This window comes from Neodiprion fabricii, chromosome 1, assembly GCF_021155785.1.
Source record: "Neodiprion fabricii isolate iyNeoFabr1 chromosome 1, iyNeoFabr1.1, whole genome shotgun sequence".
In the NCBI taxonomy this organism is placed as follows: Eukaryota; Metazoa; Arthropoda; class Insecta; order Hymenoptera; family Diprionidae; genus Neodiprion; species Neodiprion fabricii.
The window spans coordinates 38078024-38105793 of NC_060239.1; the positions used below are offsets into that span (position 1 = coordinate 38078024).

General features: G+C 40.6%; 4 protein-coding genes across 5 annotated transcripts; all 4 read left to right on the forward strand.

Annotated features, from left to right (window-relative positions):
- Positions 1–161: 161 nt before the first annotated feature.
- LOC124177471 (GSK-3-binding protein-like) lies at positions 162–4874 on the forward strand. The gene has a single exon (XM_046559857.1). The coding sequence runs from the start codon at positions 1559–1561 to the stop codon at positions 2144–2146; it is 588 nt and encodes a 195-aa protein (XP_046415813.1). The 5' UTR covers positions 162–1558; the 3' UTR covers positions 2147–4874.
- Positions 4875–10735: 5861 nt separating this feature from the next.
- LOC124186553 (xaa-Pro dipeptidase) lies at positions 10736–27722 on the forward strand. 2 transcript variants are annotated; one of them, XM_046578364.1, is made up of 9 exons: positions 10737–11087; positions 15807–16005; positions 17512–17751; positions 17916–17977; positions 18097–18141; positions 21641–21910; positions 25424–25868; positions 26417–26568; positions 26754–27722. In XM_046578364.1, the coding sequence occupies exons 1-9, from the start codon at positions 11068–11070 to the stop codon at positions 26830–26832; spliced, it is 1512 nt and encodes a 503-aa protein (XP_046434320.1). In that variant the 5' UTR covers positions 10737–11067; the 3' UTR covers positions 26833–27722. The 2 variants fall into 2 exon arrangements, with proteins under 2 accessions (XP_046434327.1, XP_046434320.1); XM_046578371.1 differs by lacking the exon at positions 21641–21910 and having other exon boundaries at positions 10736–11087.
- LOC124186563 lies at positions 18162–19922 on the forward strand. The gene has a single exon (XM_046578385.1). It carries the CDS (start codon positions 18675–18677, stop codon positions 19920–19922), a length of 1248 nt encoding a protein of 415 aa, XP_046434341.1. The 5' UTR covers positions 18162–18674.
- On the forward strand, positions 20286–21585 carry LOC124186567 (FAST kinase domain-containing protein 3, mitochondrial-like). Its single transcript, XM_046578402.1, has one exon. It carries the CDS (start codon positions 20294–20296, stop codon positions 21206–21208), a length of 915 nt encoding a protein of 304 aa, XP_046434358.1. The 5' UTR covers positions 20286–20293; the 3' UTR covers positions 21209–21585.
- Positions 27723–27770: the final 48 nt, after the last annotated feature.

A 27770-nucleotide genomic window follows, 5' to 3' on the forward strand; every position in this document is an offset into this window, starting at 1 on the left:
ATGCATACCAGCGAGTGGGTATCGATTGACCGGGCTTGCCTGAGTTAACGGTTTGTTTACACGAGCGAGTATAAAAGGCGCCACGGCGCATGCGCGAGTCGTTCCAAAACAATAATAGAGTAGGAAGGAAGGCTGGCCTGGCGGCGTCAGGGAGAGACAGGCAGGCAGTAGTCGCTGGCTCGATTCTCCCGTGTTCCGAACGTACGTCGTCGACACGTAACAAAACACGGATACTAAACGAGATATAGGCGGAGAGGCGCGCGCGCGCACTTACGCATACACGTATATATATAATAAACACGACCGAACGACCAACGATCGCGCACCAAAATATATATTGCATATACACGTATTATACATAACTACCATCATCTCGATTGCAGAGAGCGTGTCGTGTCGTACGGTGGTAACTAACTAGCTGGCTGGCTGGCTGGCTGGCTCTGACTCCGACTCTCTATCGCTCGCAGCAACGGTGTCCATAATTTCGTCAGTCGGCTACAGTCTCCGAACCCGCGTGTTGCCATTATTGTGTAATGTTTAATCAACTGTTCTCAATTCTAACTCTCTAAAAAAACTCTTGCCGGTTCTAAGTTGTTTGCACGTGTGTGCTTCGACTACGAGTGCGAGTGTTACATATTCTGTATCTCGTGTTTGTTCCGTTCCGCGGATATACGATATATAGATAAACACACAGCCGCGTAGCCACACAGAGACGTCGGTTACGAACGACGATCCGTCGGCAGCGCGTAGAGTGTGACGTAACGCATACACAGACGCTCGACGCTATTCGAAACCAAAACAATAACAACAATAGACAAAAGAACCGAGAGCTACATTAAGTACAGTTGTAACAAAAGTTTGGCCGAGATAGAGAGGAATATCAAGAGGAAATACCTGCTGCGTAAGAAGCCGAGAGTTGGATCGAAATCTCGTTCATCAACGTTTAATATTTCAATACAATAACAAACCGAGTCTGCGGCGGTGGTAAATACAGCTTGTTCGAACCGGTACGAGTCTATTGATATACGCATATACATCGTACTCGGCGGTCGAACGATAACGAGGAAAATTCCAAACTCGATTTATCCTTGTTGTGTTATTGTTTTTGTTGTTGTTGTTGTCGTCGTCGTCGTCGTCGTCGACCGGTGATACCGTTGCCGGTTTATCGAGAGAATAGCCGAGCAGCAAGTAGCTTGGCTGGGTCGAGTCATCGTCAGTGAGTGGAGAATAGAGCGAGGCAGAGTGAGACTTGAGAGAGGGGGCGTGAGAGAGAGGTGGGATAGTTTTCGTCAGCCGGGTGAGTCACGCTCACGACCCAGTACACATCAGCGGCCCGCAAGTTCGAACTCGCCTGAACGGAGGAGAAAGACCAACTGCATTGCGGTCGCGTTCTGTGGTAGCGAGGGATTCGGAGGTGACCAGGGCATACCATTGCCGAGAGAGTAAGGAATACGTACAAGAATACGGTAGGAGTGCGAGTGTAGCAGCAGCGGCACAACCCGAAGAAACGAGCAGTATCCCTCTTTCTCCCGGCGGAAGACGGACGACGGGCGTAAAGATGCCGAGCGCAGCTGAAGAGACCACTTATTTGAATTTAATCGACGTTATGCCGAGGCGAGAGGCAACGACGACGCAGGAGTTTCTCACGAGAGACGTCGATCTGCTCGTATCCCAGATAAAGGAGAACCTCAGGCTGTCGGGATTCAAGGCCAAGTCGAGCTTCACGCAGAAGAGTCGCCCTTCGCCCTACAGGATACCGTCGAGATCGTGGGCAGACCCGGCGGCGACGTGCGAAGCATGCAGGTTAAGAGTCGACGCGACCGAGGACGAGAGGCAACAGAGTCATCACCACTACCATCACCACCATCATCACCTCCACCACCAGCATCATCATCATCATCATCACAGCCAGAAGAGGTCGAGCACAAACGTCGACGACCCCTACGAGCTGCTCCAGGTCCTGCTTCGAGAGGGTGGTCTGATTAAGGAAGCGGTCAAGAGGCTCCAGGCCTCGTTGCAAGCCTCGCTACAGGCGAATCTTGAGGAGCTGGACAACCCCGAGAAGGAATCTGTCTACGAGAGGAAGCCTTACTTCTACGACTCCGAAGACGAGCCCAGGCCGGTTATACCGCCGCTTGAACTTTGAGGTGATGGAACAAAAACGTACCACGGACTTGGTAGAAATAAACGCGATTTGGTACGATAATCGTAATCGTAATCATAATCACAATCATAACCATGATGTCAAACAGCAACAACGACGACGATAATCAATGTGAAAAAGTGAAATTCATACGTAATTTCGACATACCCTCGCGCTGTTCAGTTTACACGCATACTGTGTGCGGGATACCGAGGTACATACATAGTGTGTTGCCTATAGTGGTAGTTTAATAGTAATCGAAAAATGAAGGTGCAGAACCGATTTAAAAAGAAAAAAAAAACAACAAAAATTCCATAAAAAAAAAAAAATAAACAGTGAACAATTTGGCAAATAAGATTAGGGAAAGAAGAAAAAAAAATTCCATATAAACGTACACACACATCACACATACACGTTTAATTTGAAATGTTACAAAAAAAAAAAAAAAACAAATTCATCCACACCCACCCACCATTGCATTTAAACGTACAATACCAACACCGAGGTTTTCTATAAACCGTATGTTAGCTTGCGCCGAGTATAGGTATAAACGTAATTGGGCAGGAACTCGCCTTACACGGTCGTGTGTTTGTAAATATGGTGTGTTGTTATTTGAAGGAGTATCGCTCCTTCTCTCTCTCCTTCTCACTCTGGCGGATGCTTCGTGAACGTTCGGTCAAGATCGTCGCCGGCGTATCGACTCTGACTATATAACTATATATTCGTAAATACAGATATACGATAGTACACGTATGCTTAGCGAGAGGCTGTACGTGGAAGACTCACGACGAGCGTATGTTACACACAACCATTATCGATGTAGCGTGCCGGCAGAATATAACACACGCATACACGCACACCCGGTATATTACATAGGTGCGCATACACGCTGTGTGATTTTATTCACGTAAGATGCGGCATAAGTTTTTTAATACAACCCACCCCGCACACATTCAAAGCTAAACCGACGCTGGGACAAGCGCAGAGAGACTATAGCCGTAAAACGTATAAAGTTTTACGTACCGTATGTATATTATGTGTACGCGGCACGACGCTTGCCTTTCGCTGCTCTAAACTCTCAACAGTCGCGACACCATTCAACGAATTTCATGACTCACTACTATTATTGTTGTTATTACTACTGCGAACGGGTTCGCAAAACGCAGCTTTCTAACGATTCGCGGTAAATAAATATTGCCACGTTTCGCCGCGAATCGCGAACTGTTCTACGGGCAAAGACGGGGGGGGGTAATATTCGTCATTAAATACTGTTACCAGATTTCGTTGCGCCTCTGTACGGTATTACCGTTGTTGAAAAATTATTTATCGTTATTCACACATGCACGCATCATCGTCATTATTATAATTATTGATATTAGTTTAATTTATACAAACATATAGATACATAACGTACAACGTTTAAAGTTCCAAAACGTGTATTATTCTGGCACCCATCGGACTAGCCAGTGTTTACACCTTTTTCTCCTCCTGTAGCATAATAGGTATGTTACACGTAATGTACCGCAAACAAACCTGGATGATGTACGTGAATAGTATATTATTATGTATAACAACTAAAATATGTATGTCAACATTACGATAAGGGAGTTGCATAGTTAACATGCATACATATATATATATATATTGGTATGTAAAATGCTACGGCGACTTGTATCAATCCGTAATAACTTGCGAGATGAGCATAATACAATATAAGTGTATTTTCATCGAGTACCATCTTTGTAATCAACGATATAACAGTATGTATAGTATAAAAGTTAGAAGGAGAATAATAAGAGATAAAAATAGTAAGAATAATTCTGTACATTTATCAATAAGTACGGTATGCTGTTGCGTTTTTGTGCGCGTATGTGAAATTTTATACTTTGGGAATGAAAGGAAATATGTGATCTCATTTATTTGTCAAACGAAAAAAAAAAAGAAGAAGATAGAAACTGAAAATATGTTCGTCGGTGTCATTTTTTTTTTTTCTCTATTGTCGACATACAGAACATATTGAGGTAAAGTATTTAAGTTGGAACGTTCGATTTGATTGGACATTTCTCCACAATGTTTTCCCCGATTTTTTTTTTTTTTTATTTTTATTTTTTATTTTTTATTTTTGTTCTCTTATTTTCAAGATAAGTTTGTGACCTTTGTTCCGACGAGTCTTGCAGTTGATACACATAATATTATGTCTATACAACCGTGTATATTTACGCGTATAATTGTTCATTGGAATGAAATGGAAATAGCTTGTATGTATGATGATAATAATGAAATGCGAAAAGGCTATGTAGGGAATACACGGAATACAAATATACGAGTAAATACTAAGAAAAATAACGGCTTATTAAAGAGTCGGGAATATAGTACCTACGGGCACCAGCTGTACATGTAATAATAACACATGTGTGTAATTTATACTTCTAACTGCGAGAAGAAACACGGGGCTTATAAATGAAAAAAAAAAAAAAAAAAAATAGCTTTACCTCGTGCCGTGCATGTTTTAGTGCATGGTATGTATAATATAATCACATAATGTTATAATAATCATTTAACATTTAGATGTAACGACGTGTTATGGCTTTTGTAAAATATCATGTATATTCAAGCAGAAAAAAAACCGAAAAAAAACCCGACAAATCATAATGAAATAAAAAAAAAACAAAAAAAAAAAATAATAAACAAAAAAAAAGCTGTATATTAAAATATGGTCATTGACATCAGAGAACGGAGCTATTCACTTCTTACGTTTACCGCAGCTCAACTCGAATGAACAATTGTGTACACCTTCGTTATGTTATAGCAGCGTAAATTTTTTTTCCGAACAGACGTATTGATATTGCGTCGCAACGTGGGTTGTATAAACTGATGAGAATTATTGTGAATGTACAACCAAGTGCGTCCCAGATGTCAACCAAATTACGCATAACTTCGGTGACTACGCGTCATTGCATATTTAAGTATGTTAATAATAAATCTTTCTCAACTAGTATGTAGTTACAAGTATTGTCTACCTACTGAGAATGCTGTGAGAATTAATTTAGTACGATAATATCAATTTCCGACGAATGAGTATGTCGTATAGAAATATAACGATATTCCTTACCGTACGAATTTTTTTTGTACGAGTAAAATCTTTTTTTCCCTCGCATCGTTATATTTTCTTTTTCTTTATCCTTTTTATTTCCCCCGCCTTTCTCGTATTATCGTGACAATAGTGTTGTTGCAATTAAATATTGAAGTCAACAAAAAAAAAAAAAAACAAAAAAAAAGAAAATAAAATTTTTTTTCGGAAGAGAAACGAAAACAATTTAGTAAATTAAGATAAAAAAATTAACTCTATGTGATCGTTGCCGGGGACACCGCCTCTGGCAAATTTATTTAATAATAAAGGAATTAATGAAAAGTTAAACTACCAGTGTACGTTATTTTCTTCGCTCACCTACTTACTCTGATATTGCATGTATCATTCATGTACGTGTAATGGGAATGCGATGTTGGAATTCCTGAATAATGAAACATGCCTGCATAGTGAATTTATGGATCCTATCGCATATATTCATCATCGGACCCATTAGGCTCACAAATATAGATATTACTGCACTACCTCGCTGATGTCAGCAGATAACAACGTTATCATACGCAGTGTAGCACACTTAAACTGTATGCATGTGACCGGCTGCCACACATCCACGAATCGTGTCCTAAAATATACGATGAAACTCCTATGCGTACCATACATATTACCTGTTATACGAAGTACGTATATAGGTATGTATAATGCATGCATGTATGTAGATTAAGGTGGCCCTTAATATGGGTAAAAAAAAAAATTGATCACGCTGCCCTCCAAAACGGTTCCATATAATAAAAAAAGAGGAAGACGTGGCTGTAAGCATGAACTTAAATTTAATTATCAATTTTTTTTCATAATTGGAGAAATTTTGATTCTTTGAATCTAGTTTACGAGTCAATTTTTTTTTTTTTAACTTTCCGAAGCTATTGTATATTGATATTCAATATACAGATCAAATAATAAGGTCCTCCATACTAGATTTGATGAGAGTTCAGTTCTACCATCCTATTATTTTGAAACAATAATTCGATTTAGTTGCTGTTGAACGTTTTTAATCACATCAAAATCAAACATAATCGATCAAAACATAATATTTAAAAAATGTACGAATAACATATCAATACTAGTTCGTTCAGTTCAAATTTATTTATTTAAAACACAGAAATATCTCAAAAGATTGCATGTTACAATAATTTTATTTATATCGATCCGACTAAAAGTTTCGCACAGACGTCTCTTTTTTTGCATCGTGGAATTATTTATGATCGACCGCCAAATTCAAAATTACAAATGAAAAAAAACGTGGAAAGTAGGTAGATTATTCTTAATAAAAATATCTTTTTTTTATTTTCATCAAGTGAAATGTTGATGCCTTTATTTATTTATGCATCAATAGTAGGAAATCGGCAAAGTGAATCAAATTTTAACGTATGAATCGTTGTTACGATGATGCAAAAAAAGTTTCACATCAACATAATGAAAAAAAAAAAAAAATTAAAAATACGAAACCGATTGTGAAAAAATAAGGAATTTTATTAAAATTACGGAAATTTCGTGCTTACAGCCACGTCTTCCTCTTAACGGACATACATGGGGCTTCGCGTGGATTTTTTTTTTTATCATTTGGAATCGTTTTGGAGGGCGGCGCGATCAATTTTTTTTTACCCATATTAAGGGCCACCCTAATGTAGATGGGTATTCTTTGGGATATTACCAAAGGTAGATGGTATACACTTTTATCCAGGAAACCAACAACACCATCAATCGTGCCAGAAGACCTGATTGTGAGTATTCAAGGTGTACACATCTTATACCTGTGATCAATGCCTTAAAAAATACATGTGCCTCATCTGCTCATACGGGACGAGTAAACGGAATTTTCATTTTATCACTGTTGTTATGATATCTAGAAACTAGCTTGACTCGGTGACACACGTTACGTACAGCTCGGTTTTTTTTTTGCCAATTTTTTACGATGTCCGAAAAAGGAATTCGGTAGAATGAAATTGAATGTGATAAAGAATGATGGGTCCCACGTAGATTTGGTAAACTGTAGTGAGTATTGCGCAATTTGTTAGAATTGAACTGTCAGTGTTAACAATTATTGCACAAAATTACGCAACGTTCTTGAGTCATCCGGCCTGATTTTTACCTCAAAGTATAGGCATGCCTGTACTCGTATACAGTCGGTCATTGAGTGACAGGCGGTAGTAAACAAAGAGGGTTAAACTATACGGAAAACAGTGAAACTGACACTTTTACGAAATGTGCGGGCGGAACACGTGTTCCAATGATTCTTCGCCTGTCGGTAAACTCGCGGCGTAATACGGAATTTTGTAAGTTCTAGATACAACCAACAAACCGATTGTATTCCGATACCGTGCTACTTTGTGCGACACCCGTCAGCTGGCCGTATTTGGATTACGACTGGTCCAGATAAACGACTACATCTTGTGCGTTTGCTTTGTTCATCACTTGCTGATGGCAGAAACACGCCACTTATCTAATGGCGGAGGAATCAGGGGAAAAAGTAACTATAAAATTCTCGAAGCCTTGTACATTACACTGAAAAATTCAGTGCTGGTTGGTTTGGTACATCGTGACTAGGGCCCGGATAAATATGTAATAGAATCAAAAAAAAATGTATGTACATATAATACTACAGACTTGAAAAACTGAAATATAAAAAAAAATAGCAACTGCATTTTCTGGTTTCAAACATGATACTTTATGTAAAAAGCAAATATGGAATGAAAATGATTTAAATAAGAGAATATGTATTTACATATTAATCCGGGCCAGAATTATCACGATAAAAGCTCGGATTCGGAAAATTGTTTGTATGGTTCATTTAGCTGGTAAAACAATCAACGATTTTCGCGACAGTTGTACAGTCTATCTAATTTGTTTCGCCATTTTTTTTTAACATGAAATGTCCTAACCGCAACCAGAATTGTACCGGTTAAATATGCCAATAAAGTTTCTCATACTGTAGTAAAAAAAAGTATCTTATACATGTATACCTGCTTCGTTAATCCGGCCAATTTTTTAACGAATTTTATTTAACTGAAAATAACTATCCCTGGTACCGGAAAAAAAAATCGTCAAAACTTTACCAGTCATCTTTACAGGTCTTTACTCATTCATAACGATCAATATTATGTTGCTAGATATGTGTAACTCAGACATATACGGAGAATTTAAACTTATGAATCATTTGTGGAGAAAGTCTTCAAATCTATTTAACAAGTATTGTTATGCGTATACTTGGTTTATCCTCGAGGACTTATATCGTTTTCGACAATTTTTTAGTGTACCTGCGCACAAGGTTCCTGGTACTGTGGTAAAATTTATATAGCTGTTTTATTGGGCCTCCGGGCCTCATTGTTTCGTTCGGAAAGTTTCCAAGCCTCTTTGACAAATTGAAATTCCAGGAACGTCGGTTTACACCTGATATGAGTCCTGGGGCTCCGACGGTCAGTATTCACTATGATTACGCAGCTGTGTACAGACTCGCCTTCACACCAACGCGTATGTTTCCATTATTAATCATTTATTGCTTATCGGGCGATAACGCTATAGCAGAGTTGACGATGTCTTGATTCGAAGTGTCTATCCATCAATTATTATACGATTTACGATTCTAATCGTACCTTTCAGAATGACACATACGAGCGCCGTTCACATTAATACATATCTATATGCATACATCACTCTTCCCATGAACAGAGAGAGAGAGAGAGGGAGAGAGGCATATAACGAACTTTTGAACAAACAAAAATTCTCATCATTCAACCGATTCATGGAAACTTGTCCTCGAGTCCCTGGCTATAGCAAAGTTATTACGAATAACGAATGAAATATCTTTGTTCCCGGTAAATTGTTATCACAATGCGTGGGCGTAACTTGTTATTTCGTCCGTGTACGTCGCTGATTGTAAAACGTATTTACGCACGCAGGTATATTTAATGTTCGTATTCGTCCGCTCCGCTTACCCAGTTTTACACGGTCTATTGTAAATTATTTACATTCACTAGATTATGTAGGCAAGAAGTCAACTCCGAAATGTTAGTGAATCAGTATCGCGAGGTTCCGGAAACTATAAACATCGAGAGTATTATATAAATTGGCCAATTTACCGGGTTCACCCTACCTGCGTAACCAGGGAGGTGAGAATTAGCGCGAATTTTGACAATTCTGTATTGGACCCATCAACGCTGAGAAAGTAAACCAATTATCGAGCGGTCGTAAAGTTCCAACGTTATTCTTCAATGGTTGAAAATTGTTTGAAATATGCTTGACATGGACGAAGATCGATTAGCAGTAAATACATCTGCATGGATTAACCGCATTTGGGCGTATCAAGTTTTTATCTCTTTCTCAATATACAATTCTAAACTATTTCAGGCATTTTATACACAGGCACCGAGGCAAGTTTCGACGATGAACTCGAATCTGGTTTGAGGATTTAACAACCGCGTTGCTTCACGTATATCGGTATCAATATTGTTGAAAAAAACGTTTCCGTCAACAGATTCAGGTCTGGAATTAACCCTATGTTGCGTCGCGAAACCCTCACTAGGTTAAAAGGATAATCTACAGCCACACATCTGGTTTTTTCAGACTTTCGCTAGGTATCTCAGCTTCCCGCCTGTCTGTTGTTCTCAAACTTCCGAATAAGTAGCTGCAAATTTACGAGCCTTTTCCTAGCTTTTCTCTACCTTCTCCCACAATCTAGCCTCTCCCAAGCTCTCCTTCAATTTCGAAGTTCAGTTGTTCACGCACCCTTGAACGGACCAGACGTGTACATCACTCCACGAGTTAAACCAACCCTATGAGTCGACTCGTGTAACGAACCAACAATTCAAACTTTGTGCAACAAATCTACCCATCACACCTTATACTTGTCAAATATATTCGTTATTCTTTCAATCACCGTCAATATCATTCTGACCTAATCACCTGTAACCCTTTAATTCGCGTTACGCACAACAGAGTACGCGTGAACACCCTAGAACGGTAAGGTTATATTTTTTTTTATCTATTCCAGTAACGGACCGTAAAGAAACGCCCCAATCTTGTGAGTTCTATATCTCGGGTACATCGTATCGTTAAGGGTCCTGTAGGGTCTCTTTTTTTTCTTTCCTTTTTTAATAAAGAATCACAGTAGCTAAAAACGTTATGCATAAATTCCAAAAAATTAGTTAAAGATCAGTAAGCGAAACACGCAGAACTTAAGCTGTTCTCTTACGGCGGTAAACTTACATTCGCGTGGGTTTATTTTCTTTTTTTTTTTTCACCCGACGTTACCGTTCTAGGTTTATAAATTTTTACTACCGGCGGTGCTGAAGGGCGGAATTTTCCTCGGACGCATCGCGTGTATCATCCCATCTTCGATTATCGGCAACACGCGCGTGCGTCTGTAAAGTTGCACACACAGTGACACAAGGATACGGCCAGATGACAGGTTCGAGTGACGATAAGAGAGCATATATAAAAGAGGACTTTGGAGTCTGGAAGCGAGACAACGGCCCGCGAGTTGTTCGCAACGTCGTTCTCGTCCGGCTCTCCGCAGTGAACCGGGAAAGGTGCAACGCGAGGATATAAATATCAGGTGCAGAATCATCGGCACATGCAGCACCGGCGTCAACACCGTCGTACAGCAAGAAACAACAGTGCATAAGTTGCGAGGCGATCGTGTCGACCGTCCGGCGAGGAGGAAGAGCAAAACAGAGAGCTTGAGAGTTGAGGCGACGACGAGGACGACAAACGTCGACTTTCAACCCACCGCGCAACTCGAACGCCGCGCCAATACCGTCTGAACAAGTGCCGGATAACCAACATGGCCGATACGCAAGCCACGTACGTATATTTGTCAAAAAGTTTACACCCGGTCCCTGTCGCTTTCTACTCGTACGTCTGAACTGCTTTCAGGCTTTGACATTTGGTTCGGCTGCAGGCCGTTTTGTACAATTCCACTATAATCTTACAGCCCGTGAAAATTAGTATAACGTATGGAAATTATCCACGGAGCTCGGTGTAAAACGAGGTTGAAGTTAGTAACGTTATCGTAACACGAAAGATTGGTGAAAAAACAAAAGTCACTATTTTCTTTATTTGACAATGATTTTCGCCGGCAAGGCGAAATAAACGTTTTCACCCAGCATGAATCGTTACGATAACGTTACTAACTTCAACGCGATGAGATAAAGCGTACTGTGAAGTGTGAGAGAACAACGCCTCCCACTTGGACGGGAAATTTTTATCTTTCTGTTCTTGTTAGTTTTTTTTTTTTTTACTTTTAACATTTTTTTTCCGCTATAGAAAAATTGTCCGTCGTTAGCTGGTATTATACCAACTCACAGACATCTAATCTCCGGTAGATGTATCAACGTCTGGTGCTGTATAAATGCCGTTAGAACTGGTTTAATAAAGAGCGGGAGTTCAGACTGCCGACGGATCATAACACCGAACTCCGCTTCGTGCATATACATATACCTACTGACAAGGAAATATTCCACGCACATTTTGTATACCTACATATGTATGTAGGTATGGCATCGAGTGCGGATTAACCCGATCGAAAGATTGTCACCTCGGTATAATTGCATGTTTTTGTCGATGTGTTGTACCGCTGTTCGATCAAACTTCACAGCAGTCACCTGTTTTGTTTTATATACTTTTTCAACTTACACTTTATTTGCTTAGATCGTTGTAGCTATAATTCGATGAATATTGTTTCAACGATTGTCTTGTCTGTCGGCCCCCCTACAGCGTGCAAAAACAAATCGATGTAGATAACGATGATTTGAGACAATCGTAATGTTTACCGTGGCTCGGGCACAGGTCTGTAGAATTACTTGACCGAAATACCCTGCACGCGGTATCGACAATAAGCTATAAACATTTAATTTGCAATATGTACTTTGTATTGTCCACTATTTGTATTGCCCCGTTGTTTGTTTCCATCGAAAACAGGTGGCAATTTGAAAAGAAACCGTTGCCCGCAGCTGCGAACTTGCATGGTGGAAGGGGTAAGGTGGAGAGATTAAATTTTATTGTTGTCCACCGATAATGACGTGACATCGGACGGAGTATCTGTCTCTATTATTAGATAAAAGCTTCGAGACAGCTAAATGTTCCTCCATTTACCAAGCTGGTGATCATTTAGTCGGCCAGAGAGGGGAAGGTATGCGGGTTCGGTTATACTCGGCCAGCCTCGTCACGAGGAGTAAATATGTGTAACGTGTTTATTTTACACGCATGTGATCGCGTAGTTTTCCTTCGCGGACAAGTAGTGGTGGATTAGCTATAGTATCATGGTTCAAGGTATTCCGTTGAGATTCGAATCTAGAATAGGTGTAATATATATAACAAGACCAGAGTCGAGAATAGCTTTCTCGGAAATGCCCATAGCGGTTTCCGAATTCCAAATTGCATACAAAATTTGTTTGTCCTCTTTCAGCCGAACGTCAATTTCAGTCGATACGGCGAAAAAGCTTCACATATATTCATATCAGTGATACACGTTTATACGCAAATCTATTTTATGCCCGCAGTTATAAATTGCTGTGTATGATACGTGTACACCAATATCGCCGAGTGCTATTTTTCTCATCAAGAGAGTCGCAGCCCTTTCTTTTTCCGACTATAATATATTGCTTGTTTTTATTTCTTCATCTTTGTTTGGAACACCGCCACGTGTACGTCGTTGGATAACCGTTTAACGGAAATTTACTGAGTGTAGGATAGAAATTAAGATAGGTTTTAATCGTTATTCTCGTTCTATTTCCGTGGGGTCAATTTTATTTTTTTTTTCATTCATCCTAATTCGTCTCTCAATTCTACTCGGCTGACTGGAGTTAGTTGAATGTTCAAGTTTTTAATGCTTGATTTATGTCGCTTCGTCTACACACGGTTTGATTGTCATCAAGCAATTAGCTGCCTGCGATTCAAAATAACGTATAGACAAGGACAGAAATATGAAACGTCGATGCAATATGACGTCGTTCGAGTTGTGGTGATAACTTGCACGTATTTTTGCTCAAAATAAACAGATTGACAGCAACAAATACATACGTATAGTACGATACATTTTGTCACACGCGAATGACGCGATCGACTATTTTTGGTGTTTCGAACGTATTGTTAATTTAAAATGATTGTATCAATTATGTATGTAAGCTTCGGAGAAGAAGTAGAATATACGTGATATGTAAAGTTTAATTGATCAACAACGGTTTCATAAATTTCCCTGAACTAGATACGCAATTCTGCATTACATATATATATGTATATATATATATATATATATATATACACATATATATGTGTAAACAGCTGTCAGCACTGAAACTAATAACGATTGACAAATAGTTGAGTGAACTGTGTTGCACAATTCGTTCCTTAAACGTTACAATGGTCAAAGCAGTCACCCATTTACACAGTTTGTTGGGCTCGTTCTTCGTCATTCTGAAAATCACAAATTTCCTGTTCGTCTGTTACTGTCCGTCACGTTTCAGGAGGTTTATAAATAAACGTCACGGTTCGTGGAAGCTCGAAGGTATCTGGTTACGAGTATTAGTATAGCTCTAGCTGGTTCAAAATTCAATTCCACATTTGCATGTCAACTTTACCTACGGTTTGTAGATCGGCAATTCTACGCGTCAGCGAATATTTTATCGAACCATAAATTGACGCAATATTCACTCTGCTTCATCCGCGCATATTTCTATTGTGTATTATACTCGATATTTGCTTGCGTATGTAGGTCTAATGGAAAATTGAATCAAAGCTGATCGTTAGTCTGATATCCACCATGTATGAGGATCTAAACGTTCGTTATATAATATCGAGATTTATTCATTTCAGGATGAGGAGTCTCATTTATATTGGACATCGCCTGGATGACATAAATGTTTTGTATCAACCTTGACAATATGTATACTATATTCTTTTTATATACGCGGCTTTGCGTGATGTAATCGATAAAGATTTTCCTCTCGCAAAGGATCTCTAACGTTACACAATTGTGGCTATTGTCTTCCGGTTGATAAAGCTACCAGGAATATTTCATTGCGGTAAAGGCGGTCGTGCATATTGAATGAAGTCTGTTGGTATGAAATGTGTAATTTGTATAGTAGCAATCAAGCAGAAAAAAAAAAACAGAAACGGAAGAAAAAAATAAGTGAATAAATCGGAGTCCTCCTTCTTAGGTAAATAAATAACGCATTCGAAATGCGGTAATAAAAAGATGACAAAGTTCCATTACGATGTTACAACGGTACTTTATTTTTACGATCTACACCGTGTGCAATGCAGTTTGCAAAGCCATGACATCGGTCAAACTTCTCTGAACACCGAGTACCTATAACAAGATATTAGACAAACCTGATTCGCTAATTGAGTCCACTCGACTCACCTTGGCCGGACGGGGGTTAATCTTAATACTGACTGACAGGCTCCCCACACATCTATCCGTGCGCATTATACCCTTAAATACGTAGTTCCAGTTATATTATTGCAGAGTGTGAAAAAACAGTTCGCGATCACGCGATGGCTAATCTGAAATGGCGTGAATTCGAAACTCATTGTATGATCACGGAGAAAGTTGCTTGGACAAAAAGAATGGCGGCTTACGAGCAATAAAAAACGAAATGACAAGTACGATGAATCGGGAAATTCCACCACTACCAATTCTATCAAATTTGGTTTGGCTTCTTCGGAACGAACGCCTCTGTAATTTTCACTCATGTAGTGAAAATACCGCAGTCGGCGCTATTATTTAATAACATAAAATATCATATATAAATATCCAAAATAAGTTTTGTCGAACGCAACAGTGATGCGAAAAAAATGTACTCTTGTCACTGAATTACCGTACTTGTGGTTGGAATACATTTCCCACCCATCTTCACGCATGGAAGAAAAATTGCACTGATCGCGATATTTTCACTGCATCAGTGCTGTGTAGGATTGGAGAGTAGTGAAAAATAATACCATTTTACTCAGGCGGTAAAGACTGACTATAGCATCCTCTTAAACTGACAACGAAACACGCGGAATCCCCGCCGTCTCGAAGCATGAAATTGTCTCGCAGAGTTCTCAGATGAATATCATCAAGCAAGATAGAGAAAAAATGCGAGAAATCGAGCGTGTCACCAATATGTGTTACGTTACGAAAAGCACCATATGGATCTTACGTCCGACGACTAGAACGTTTGCGTAAACGATGTCGGGAGGTTTTATGACGGTCTAATAACGATGACACGAGTTTGGGGGCTAAATATAACCACGTATGCAAAATATAGGTATATCTATTCTAGTTCGAGGTATGCGCCTAGGTGACGACGATCTTGTCGCATGTCAGTGACGTATAGATATATAATATCCGCGTCACGGCAGCTCTGCGTATTCTGTAATACTTACATAGGTAGAACGTATACTATCGAGATGACATGTGTGATAATGAAGAGAAGCACCCAAAATTGAGAATAAACAAACGTATTTTAAAATAAAATTCAAAGTTTCGTATAGTCTTTGCGGTGAATGACCTGGACCTTTTTTTTTTATTCCTCTCAGGTGCCCGATGGAGTCGCATTTCGTGAGGGGCGAACACACCTTGAAGGTCCCTATGTCGCTTTTCCGGGAAAACCGGGAACGACTTGCCGCTGTTCTTCGGGGAAATACCGCCGTACCAGAAAAGGGCGCCTTCGTAGTTCTCCAGGGCGGTGTCGAGGTCCCGTTCAACGACACCGACATCTCCTGGCCGTTCCGACAGGCAAGGATTTCCATATGTATGCTTTACTAGCTGTTAATGATCTAAAATAATAGTGCGATTTTTTTTATACTCACAAACCGCATGCAAAATAGAGTTTTTTTTTTATTTTTATCTTAGATACTGTAGGAAGTGGCGTGCAATTATGTTTCGAAATTACACGTTGAGCACAACTCTGATACGCATACCAGAGCATCATTCGTGATACACGATGCACATGCCCATACTTTCTTCAAGTAATCGTTAATCGTTGCGTCATTTTGTGAAGCTGTATATTAGCTATATCATTCATGCGTTATAAAATCAAGAGTCTGGTAACACCGTGATTGTTGGATTGTATAAGACTGTAAAGGTAATCCAGAAATGATTGTTTGTTCATTGCAAATGTAATTTATCATCGGTGCATCTCATCAACGAAATAGAGAGGTCAGAAGACGAAATTTAGTTCCGTGATATGAAATGAGAGAAAAAATAAAAAAATACCGAATCATATTCACTACGATAAAGTACAATAAGACAGAGGCCATAAATGTAGTTTGGTAAAAACTGTATGAGATATTATCTAGTGACAGAAGAATATACAGGCTTCTCCACGTATTATATATACGGTAATTTCAAACTATAAGCGATATGCAGAGACTATATATATAAAAAAGTCCTGCTACTTTACATCTGGCATGAGAATCAGACTTTCGCGTATATAACGAATTTGCTGACTCGTTTAGGTAATCTGTAAATAATTATTGCTAGACAGTAAATAACGTGGAATAAAGTAATCGCTGACAATTTTTATTTTTCAGTATCTATGCACAGTGTATAAACAATTAATGTTGTACTATAAAATTTTTTGACTTAAAAACAGCTGCCACTTGGGAGTTTCGTGCATTGTATAGGCGCAGAAAAGTCTTGATGGGAGAAATAGAAGACGCGGTGACTTGTAATTTGAAAATTCAACGCAAAGGGTGAACTAATTTAAAATTATTTTCAAACGTTACCGTCGCTAAAATAATCCTCAACTCTCACCTTTTGCGTAGAAAGTGGTCGGCACTTACGTATTATACTCGTACGTATGCCCATAATAATATATTCTCTGCGAGTATATATTTACGTGTATATATTCATTGATATACGTCTGCTCGTCACTCGTTCATATTAACACTTGGCTTACACGTGCGGTATATACATAACAACCGCAACTATACAGCTCGTCCAGTAATAAGTATACTTGTGGTTTTGTAAGTAAAATCGATGTACATACACACGCATAGTTACATGTGGGATAAAATCGTGGGAAGAAAAAGTCGTTCATATAATTATCCTGATCACGTAAGAAACGGGAATTCCCGAATCAATAAAAGATATTTTTAGCCTAGCTCTTTCTTCTCTTACAATTATCAACTAGTCAATTTGACCGTAGCTGCTTAATTCGACTATAATTCATGTTTCTTCCGTGCGAAATGCCGTGGAATTATCCGATTAACATTGTGGCGTTCTTTTCCGTTCGAGCAGGAGTCGTACTTCCAGTGGTGCTTCGGGGTCGAGGAACCAGACTGTTACGGATGCATTGACGTCACGACATCCGAGTCCATACTGTTCTTCCCCCGGTTACCGGCCGAGTATGCTGTGTGGCAAGGCACCCTCTACACGACCGATGACTTCCGGAAACGTTACGCGGTCGACAAGGTTTACTACACAGACGAGATTGCGGATGTACTAAGCGAGCGGGGTGCCTCCGTGCTTCTGACGTTGGTGAGCTCCGTCTTTTTTTTTTACGTCGGTAATGAAGAAAATGATAAAATGTCCACCCGTTTTGAGCCATATGGTAGATAAATTGGAAAAATTATACACACTGCGTGCCTATGCTTGGTTTTATGTATCTACATATTTTTTTACGAGTTTGTCTTTTGCCTTAGAACGGGTTAAACACCGACAGCGGACTTGCCGCGCGTGAGGCTGTTTTCGACAAGATTGGCCAGTGAGTATAATATAAATCAAAATGTATATTCATAGTCTTTCCATCGATTCTAAATATAGTATTGAATCTCTCACGAAATGAAAATTTCTCACAATAGACGCACGTTTCTCATATTTCAGATTCAACGTTAACAACACGTTGTTGTATCCGGAAATATCTGAATGGTGAGTCCTGCAGCTCTTCATTAGGATCAATATTATCAAATACGTTTTTGTTGCTAACTGGTAAATTGCGAATGCTTTTTAACTACTGCGTGGGTAAGCTGATATTTCAGAATATCAAAAGATCGCTGCTATGCCGACGGAGTTTTTGCAATACAAGTACGTCAATCGCAAATGACGCCTCTTACCAAAAGAGAATTATGCACTCAAGTTGGATTAAAAATGCTGCAGTTATAGCTAGCGTGAATATTTTAACAAGTAAAGATCGTTCGATATTTGAATAGCCGACCCCTCATTTGTTGAGAATAATTTGGCAATTTGACAGGACCATTTTTCTAAAGAATTTATCCATCACATTTTATTCCCGGAAAGTCATTTTCTCATTCAGATTAAATTTGATGTAATGTTTTTTCCATTAAATCAAATCGCTTATGAAACTCGTTTCGACGCGTCCGTTGTGGATTCCCATTGAATTGCAAATGAGGCGTCACAAATTGAAAAATAAGAAACCCAAGTAACCTCAAAGAACACACACGATGCTTCTGAGAGCAGTGTTTTCAAGACTTCCACTTCATTTCGCTTCTCGGATGGTTCTTCGTTCTTCGATTTCGGCTCTCAGCACTATAGCAAGAGACAGACCACGGGCATTATTGTGCAGTACGATACTTGTCCAGGATGGATCACTGGTCCACGAGTTGCCGGTGATGGTCAGAAGGGCGAATGACTTGTTGCTGCAGGATGAAAAGGGCCAGCGAACGAGCAGCCGGAGTAAAATGGCGAAAAAGTCGAAGAGCGGAGGGCGACGGGGACCGAGTCGAAGGATCGACATCGAGACGGATGAGGGAACGGCGATCCTGTTCGGATCGGATCTCGATTTCCTCAACGAGGCCAACGTCGAGCAGCTCCTTGCTGGCCTCGAGTCATGCTACACGCCGAAAGGGGTTTTCTCGCTCTTGGAGACGATAATAGTAGAGGAGATAAACTCGATGGTCGCTGTTCAGGCGCTCCGAAAGATAATCGAGCTCGAAAACTCCCCGCGAAACGGAAACCGAGCGAGTCCAACCAGCAACCGCGAATTAGTCCTTGGTCAGGTGGTCGAAATGATTGTCGGGACTCAGGACAGCGACACGCTCATCGAAGCTCTTGATCTCCTGACCAGGGACACGATCAGCCCGCCGGTAAACCCCTTGCGGGATCGTCTTTGCGACGAAGTCGCGTCCAGAATCGCCGACAATGAGATGAACGTCGCCCAGATCGTCGAGGCGGTTCGGATCATGACGAAATTCAGGAATCTTGAGTACCAGGAAGTCGTTGATTCTCTCTGGGTCGGTCTCGCAGCTAAAGAGAGCGAAGTCTCAGCTGAGGATCTGGTCCCTCTCTTCAGATCTCTTTACTCGTTCAAGAAGAGCAGGAGGTTCGTTCACGCCATTCTTGATCGCAGACTCGACCGCCATTTGAGGTTGCTCTCGGGCCGACAGATAGCCGACATTCTCAATACTCTGGCCAACGCGGCCATCGAGTCTCCAGAGACTCTCAGATTGGCCAACAGGTGGGCTGCCGCCAAGGCGAACACCGTCAACGAGCAGGATCTTCTGGACCTCGTCCGCACCTGGACGGTCACTCGCAACGTCGATCCAGCCGTCGAAAAAATGATGGAGACTCATGTCCAGGCGAAGCAGGGCAAGACCAGGGCAAAGGAGGTGCAGCTGCCATCGATGCATGAGTATTTTCGTAGCGCGTGTTCGGTTCTTTTGGGGTCCTGGGTTCGCTGGTTCCGAATTTGAAAGCAGGATTGCGTCATTGCATATTGGACAGAACGAACGTGGTCGAGGACATGGATTCGAGGCACTAGAAAACGTCCAACACGCGCTGCGAAAGTGTGTATCTACAAGCAAATAGTAAAAACTTTCGAGTGGCTATTCACTCAATTAGGAATCACTTGGAAATCACTGGAAATGAGTGACTATCGAGCTATTTATTAACATTAGAAATCGCCTGAAAATTAGTGAGAAGTCGATCAATCTTGAACGTTTTTGAATGACTGGGAAATCAATGGATGTCAAAGTATCCTTTGAGACCAACGATTCCCAAGTGATTTCCAAGTAATTTCCAAGCGAAAAGCCCCTCTGAAAAAACGGACGACACCAACTGAATTATGGCATGTTCTCTGAAGGTGCCGACATTGATCGGAGCGATGATGAACTACTGCGAGAGCACGAGGATCAGAAACCCCGTTATTCTTTCTGGGTGTGCCGACTACCTGGCAAAGAACGCCAGGAGTCTTCCAGCGGGAGCGATCGTGTCGATTTTCGTACCATTCGGTAGCCTCTACTTCCGGCCTCCAGAGCCGATATCCGGCCGATTTTGGAAGTCCTTGGAGGACGCGGTGGCGTATAGGTTCCTTCAGCTGAAGCCGAACGAGGCGTTGGACGTTTTGCTGGCCTTTATCCACCTAGAACGACACCCGGTTAGGTTCGCCGAAAAGGTCTTCAGGGCCGGTTTTCTCGACCGGCTTTTCCATAGGCGGAACCTCCGCTCGCTCGACGCTTCCAAGACGAAACTGAGGCTTTTTGACGCCGCCATGACACTCGAATGCCCGCAGTACGCCGGCCCGATGATCCCAAGAGAAGAGAGGCCCGGAAACCCGGACTGCCGGGACGCGAGGCTCAAGAGAATCGTCAACCGGATTCATCCCCATCTCGTCAAGCTCGCGGGCCGCCATTACATCGTCAGCAAGACTATTTTCCTGGGCCAGCTACCCAGCGTCGAGTTCTACGCGATCGACGCCTTTATTTATCCCAGATTTGGGCCTTCTCCGAGCCAGGCTTTCAGCTTCGAAAAACAGCACCGGAACCTCAGCATCGCCGTCCTTGTTCACCTCCCCGAACACTTTTGCCGCAACAGTTCGCAGCTTATGGGACCTCAAGTCACGAGGAAAAGGCACTTCCGAAAACTTGGGCTTCGCGTTATGTCACTCGATTTTCAGACTCTCGAGAAAATTATTGCGGAACCACTCGCTGTCGCTCGATACCTCGAGGAAAGGTTTCTCGCCACCGAAGAGGGAATGTAGCAACCTGGTACAGCGTCGATTTGGTTATACATAATATCCTGGACTTAATTCAGTGGACGCAAGTGCCTTGATAGTTTTTCTCTGATGCTTCTCATTAACAGTTCGCAAAGCTGTTGCACGCCACTAGTCTAAACAAGTATGCGAAAAACTCATTCGACTTTCATAAAACTCGGATCCGGTGTTCTGTTTGAGAATTTTATAATTCAAATGAGAATTCACGAGTAGGGATCGAAAAAATCCCAAGGCCGCCATGTCTGATTTCTTTTTAACCCCAGACGAGAAATCCGGTAGCTCAAATAATTTCTCCTGAACTTGACTCCCAGAGAAAAGTATCGATGTCTTATTTACTTTTTCAATAAAATGGAAAGCATTTCATTGGATCTATTTTTTTTTCTTTTTTCTTTTTTTTTCTTTCGTTTTTCGTAAGGATAGCCGAGTGATCAAGTCACCGAGGGAGATCGAGGTCTTGAAATACGTGGTAAAAGTCAGCTCCGACGCACATCGAGCAGTGATGCGAACGGTGCGACCGGGTCTCGCTGAGTTTCAAGCGGAAGCTGCCTTCATGCACCATGCCTACTCCGTAGGCGGATGTCGCCATGTTTCTTACACCTGCATATGCGGATCCGGCCACAACGCTTCTATCCTTCACTACGGCCATGCCGGTGCACCGAATAACAGGGTCCTCAAGGACGGAGACATGTGGTGAGCAATGCAGACTCTGCGTCCTAGATTTCAAATCTTTGGTTTCTTATTCCTGTAATTACATTCCCCGTAAAATTTACAGTCCTAGAATCGTCACCTTGTGATTGTCAATAGACTGTCGGCCAGGGTCACGGATGTTAATAAAATTATTATTCATAAGGGGCGTATTTTCGGAAAGCTTGTACAGGTTTCTGGTGCCACAGTTCTCTCAACAACACTGCAAAATTCACAAATTCGTAACTTCGTCATTAATTATATGTATAGGGTTAGGTTAAATGTGTAATGGTAGTATACGATTTTTTTAAGGGTGAAAATCAGATAATAAAAAGAAAAATACTCGTAAAGTGGAAATTAAACGACCGATCCGTTCGACGCAAAATTGTCCGTACAGTAATTAGGTTCTCTTACTCGCAAGTCGAAGGTCGATGTTTTTCGTTAACCTGTCGAGTGTATTAAAAAAATTTTTTTTTTTTACATTCGCTGTGCGAACGGTATAATACCTACCAGCATGTAAGATATTTTTCAGGACAAAACGACGTTTTGTGGGTCGTGTCAAAAATATACATGAATTATGCATAATACGTGTATACATTGAAGTTCGAAATTCCTTGCTTGGAATTAGATTTCGTGATATAAAAAGTGACTGGTATCGCCGGCTATGCATGTAATAATATTATACTCTCGGTCTATTGTGGATTCAATCAAAAGACCAGACACGCGTGTCCTCCTCTCCAACTTCAGTCCGCAGCGGCGAATTCCGCGGTTACGTGACGAAATCAAAAATTCTAATATTCGATATCCTCCTCCCCCTGGCCTGGTAATTAAGCGTCTCACATAAGCTGTACCACCTTCGTTACGAATCGGTTAATTACTGGGAGAGTGAATCATTCAGGTGCTTGAACCTCGTGATCTCTTGCGTAACGCTGAAAACTCATGGGCGGTGTAATTAATCCGCTTGAATAGATCGCATTTAATGGATGAAAACGTGATCGCGGTGTTACATGTTCCGTGTTCGATTTTACCTTCCACCATTGTTCTACATTCTGGAAAGAACCACGCCGAGTTTTACCTAAATCCATGTTGGTCGTAATCTCTCTTTACTTTCGGACGTCATTAAGTCTATAATGCGTGTGTTAATACCGATCTTAATACGGCATGCGGTTTGTTCAGCTTCATTTTTTCAGAGAAACAATTTATTTTATCAAAGTATTACATTATACCATGTACTATAGTACGTGTAATAATTTTTCTCCGTACTTCGACGAGCCTTTTATTTACATATTATGAAAGAAATTAAAACGCGCAAGCGCCGCCTGTTCTCCATACTCATTTCATACGTCACGATCTCATATGGTCATACATACAAATTATCTTGCATATCCATTCATTTACAATACTCGGCAGGTGTTTTACTGGCGTATTTTTTTCACAAATTCCTCGCACATGTTTGCTATCACGCGGGAGCACCGTTTGTCAAGATACTTTGCTTACAGTCGGTTTCCTTTTCTTTTTCTACTTCTTTTCTTTTTATTGCTAGTTTTTTATTTGTTTTTTTTTTTATTTTTTTTTTCATACTTCCCCTTCACATTCTCGCAGCCTCATCAAAGAGTTGGTGATCGTTAAAATTGTAAAGATATATATCATACTCATACATATATGTGAACACTTAATTCATTCATTCGGGATATTTCACACATACGTGTATAATGGACATAATTTGAGGTCTCATGGAATCATTCATCCCAGACCCTGCAAATTATACTCTGTAATATTTAATACAAGCATAAACAATGAAAATTAACAGGTGTTATAATATAATCACCGTTAATTCGGTAGCAAAGGACATTTTGCACCGTTAACAAAAACTTTACATATCATTTCTACCAGCTATAATGTATTTCGAAGCTGATGTAAATATATTACTCATGTACAGGTGTATAGGTATTATACATGGAAAGTAGTATCACGTTTGTACGTGAAGATACGACGATTACCGCTTATCGTTAAAGCCGCGCATATAACGATAAACTCTTACCTACGTACGTTCGCAAAAAAACGGCGAAAGAAAAAATTTAAGTGAGAAATGAAAAGTTGTGAAGTAGAAGTGAAGTACAAGAGAAGATACAAAAAATAGGCGACGATTTATGTACTTATCATGTCAAAGGAATAAATACAGAAATGAAATAATCAATAGGAGCTATTTAGAATTTCAAATTTATTTATTGCTCAGGATCTTGTATATGTAACTACGTACAATATATGTATAATACGTTCTCAGAGAGGGAGATACGTAAAGTGTTTAGATATATCAGGAATTTCATGAAACGAAACACATCCATATAAGGCCCATCAATCTAGCCGCGCATGTCTCGGTGCGTTCTGCAAAACTGAACGCTTGTTATGCATATGTACGTATATTATGCACATCGTAACCTCTTTCATCACTCGTAAATAATTGAATATACAATGTTATACACAGCGTTTAAAAACGGTGTTATTCTCTGGGGAAACATCGGGTCGTGTAAGGAATGAGAACGGAATTGAAGATACTTCGGGTGTGCGTATAGTATGGTTAAAGAGTGTCCATACTAAAAACGCGAAGTAAATGAAACTGCAGAAGTCACTTTAGTTGGATGTGCACGAAAACTGTGCAACGTCCAAATAAGAATTAGAATTCTCTGTAAATCAAAATGATCATACTTTGGTCATGAAAGTATTATTCTTATCGAAAAGCGATCTCAGGTTATTTTACGAGGAATCAATCACGAAGAAAACAAGTATAAATTTCAAAAAATCTCGACGAAAGATATGCCTCAGGAATTAAAAGAGTGGCACAATAATGAGAACTCTCCCAGTTTGATGATAACTGCTGGACATTTGTAGATAAAGTTGGCGGTTTCGCTATTTTTTCTATACGCCGAGATGATCGTCGTTTAATCAACACCAGTTGGATCCACTCCAGCTGCGTCTCCGATCCGTTTTCATATCGTAATTTGCATTTCCTGCCGTCTGAGCTTTTCTGGACTCTTTCACACGACATATTATCATACTCTGCTGTTTTGTAGTATGTAGGTAATTACGCGCTGCGTGAAAATTGTTGCTTCGTCTTTTTTCTTTCCGTCTGTGCGTCTACGCAATACAGATAATTATACTCGGAGGTTAAACACTTGGAAACGGACGCGGAAATGCATTCACACAAATCAATGAGCTGTGCAAACAAACCGCAAGAAGTGCATTAATCGCAGCTGCTGAAGCGATTGCGGTCTTGTGCTTCTTACTACTTTACGTCCTTGCAATATATTGGATTGCTTCTCACTAAAACTTCGTCAGTTTCTCACCACTTTCATATCCAGTTGCAGAACGTGACCGTATTTTAACTCTTCAAGTTCCATCCGAACGGATTTGTACCTATCACAAATCGTAGTTGCGAGGTTGTTTCAAACAATACGAAGCACGTCGATTAGCCTCCTTTTCGTATCGCCCCTTAACTGGTCTCCATGTTTTCCTCTTCAGCCTCTTCGACATGGGCGCAAATTACTGCGGCTACGCGGCTGACATAACCTGCAGTTATCCGGCCAACGGCAAGTTCACCGAGGACCAGAAGATGGTCTACAATGCGGTCCTCGATGCTCGGAACGCCGTCATGAACGCGGCGAAGCCTGGAGTATCATGGTCGAAAATGCACCTTTTGGCGAACAGAGTGATGCTGGGAGGTCTCGTTAAAGGAGGAATACTCGTCGGCGATGTTGACCAAATGATTCTCGCCGGTCTCGGCGAGGTATTCCAGCCCCATGGTCTCGGGCACTTGCTGGGTCTCGACGTTCACGACGTCGGCGGCTACCTGCCGGGACATCCGACACGTTCGAGCGAACCTGGACTCCGGAAGCTGCGGACCGCGAGGACCCTGAAAGCTGGAATGGTGCTGACCATCGAGCCGGGATGCTACTTCATCGACTGTGTAAGCATGGACCACCTTACGTGTACCGGTTTCTAAATCACGCTGAACACGAAGCTGTTCAATGCAGAAAGTTTCCACGAGGGTCGTCGTGTGTTTCGGGATAGACTTTTGCTCCTTCGGATTTCACGAGCTGCTTCGGAAAATGGATCGGGAATAACTTGGGAGAATCGCTCTGTTTGGCAAGTGATGCGTGATATTACAGTATGGAGCATTCGGCTCTAGATCCATTCCCAAAGTCTTTATGTAGTATTGAAGAATGTCGGGTTTGATCGTTACGTTTGCTCTCTTACTCAATTGCATCGCAAGCCAAACGAAGTCGTATCTACTAATTTGTACTTAGAATCCTTGAGCAGAATCGGTTCAGCCTGGTGTTCGTTCCATTCTCGACAGACGTATAAAGATTTCACGAGCGAAACGAATGACAAAAATGAATGTTGGTATAAACAGATGCGCGTTCAACGTGCGACAAAGACGGCATTGTGACATTGGTCTGATATTCGGTGTTTGTTGGTGTGACTAATATTCGCATGGTAAAATCGTCTCTATAGAAACTGGATGAAGCATTGGCCAACGGGGACCAAGCAAAGTACATCGTGAGAGAAGAATTGGAGCGTTTCCGAGGTTGGGGAGGCGTGCGTATCGAGGACGACGTTCTCGTTACGGAGACGGGAGTGGAGAACATGACTGATGTGCCCAGGACGTGAGTTCGCCTCGTATTACCATAAACCGAGACCATCGCTATCATTGCATTATTATGCATTTTTACGAGCTTTATAATGCCGCGATTCCACGATTATGCTCGGATGCATGGAGCCACACTTATATCGTTATACGTATGCGACTTTGAGGATTTCTCAGCTCAACTGTTCGTTTCAATTTTCACAGCACCGAGGAGATCGAGGCCTGGATGACGGTTGGCAGAAATTCCAAATTACCTCAAGAGTGCAAGTTCTCCGACGCGTAGATCATCAAAATTCTATCAAATATTATGCATCTGTGACGTGCTTCGGCGGCGTCGCGAATACAAATGTCGAGGTGTCTGCTGCTCCTGGAGGATCCATTAAATCTGTGCACGTTCGGTGGTGCTTTTTATTCACTCGATAATAATCAATTTTTATTCAGTCGACAGGCTGCGGGCAATTTTAATTCTTGTTTATTAATCTGTTAACAAAGTTCCAGCGCGCAGCGATATCTGCTGGAATTACGTAAACGAGTTTTACGATAATAAAAATAGTATTGATTTATAAATTTGCATATTATAACTCTTCGCAACATGTGATAATTTTCATTTCTCTATTTTTTGTTTCGAAACTTTTTTCCCGCGTCTTGATTATTTTTTGTTTGTGTTTCGGATGATTTTTAAATTTTTACCGTTACGACAAACGCTCTTTCTGTATGTTATATCCTAAGCAGTTCTCACAGTATTTTATGACAATCAAATAATGGTTGAAAATATTCTAAATCAGCTGGCACTCCGTGGATTAAATTGCACGGATACATAATGGTGTTGATTGAATAAAATTAACATTCGTTATCCTACATTATATATTTTGTACACATATACTATTGAATATGTAAATTGGAACATGTTTGATATACCTGATATGTATGATTTTAAATTTTTGAGACTGTGTAACCTGGCTGTATATGCATAGGTTTGATAATAATACTGTACTCATTGTCAGAATATAATATAAAATTCTAACGAGAACGAATTATTAGCGTATATATATATATACATATACATATATAAATATGTATATATAAACACCGCAATTCACCAAATGGCAGACAGTCGACTTCAATGACGTATGGTTATTATTCTTTTGAAATAAACGCCTTTGGCGCGAGCAACGATTTGCTAATTTTTTCGTTCCATTTAGTGTCACATTTTTTTCTTTT

What these genes read in the sequence shown, in the direction of transcription:
- LOC124177471 (XM_046559857.1), top strand. Translation starts at nt 1,559, where the DNA reads ATGCCGAGCGCAGCTGAAGAGACCACTTATTTGAATTTAATCGACGTT.
- LOC124186553 (XM_046578364.1), top strand. Translation starts at nt 11,068, where the DNA reads ATGGCCGATACGCAAGCCAC. An exon ending in ATGGCCGATACGCAAGCCAC is followed by an intron (nt 11,088 to 15,806) that starts GTACGTATATTT and finishes TATTCCTCTCAG; the next exon opens with GTGCCCGATGGAGTCGCATT. An exon ending in CTCAAGGACGGAGACATGTG is followed by an intron (nt 21,911 to 25,423) that starts GTGAGCAATGCA and finishes TTTCCTCTTCAG; the next exon opens with CCTCTTCGACATGGGCGCAA.
- LOC124186563 (XM_046578385.1), top strand. Translation starts at nt 18,675, where the DNA reads ATGCTTCTGAGAGCAGTGTTTTCAAGACTTCCACTTCATTTCGCTTCT.
- LOC124186567 (XM_046578402.1), top strand. Translation starts at nt 20,294, where the DNA reads ATGGCATGTTCTCTGAAGGTGCCGACATTGATCGGAGCGATGATGAAC.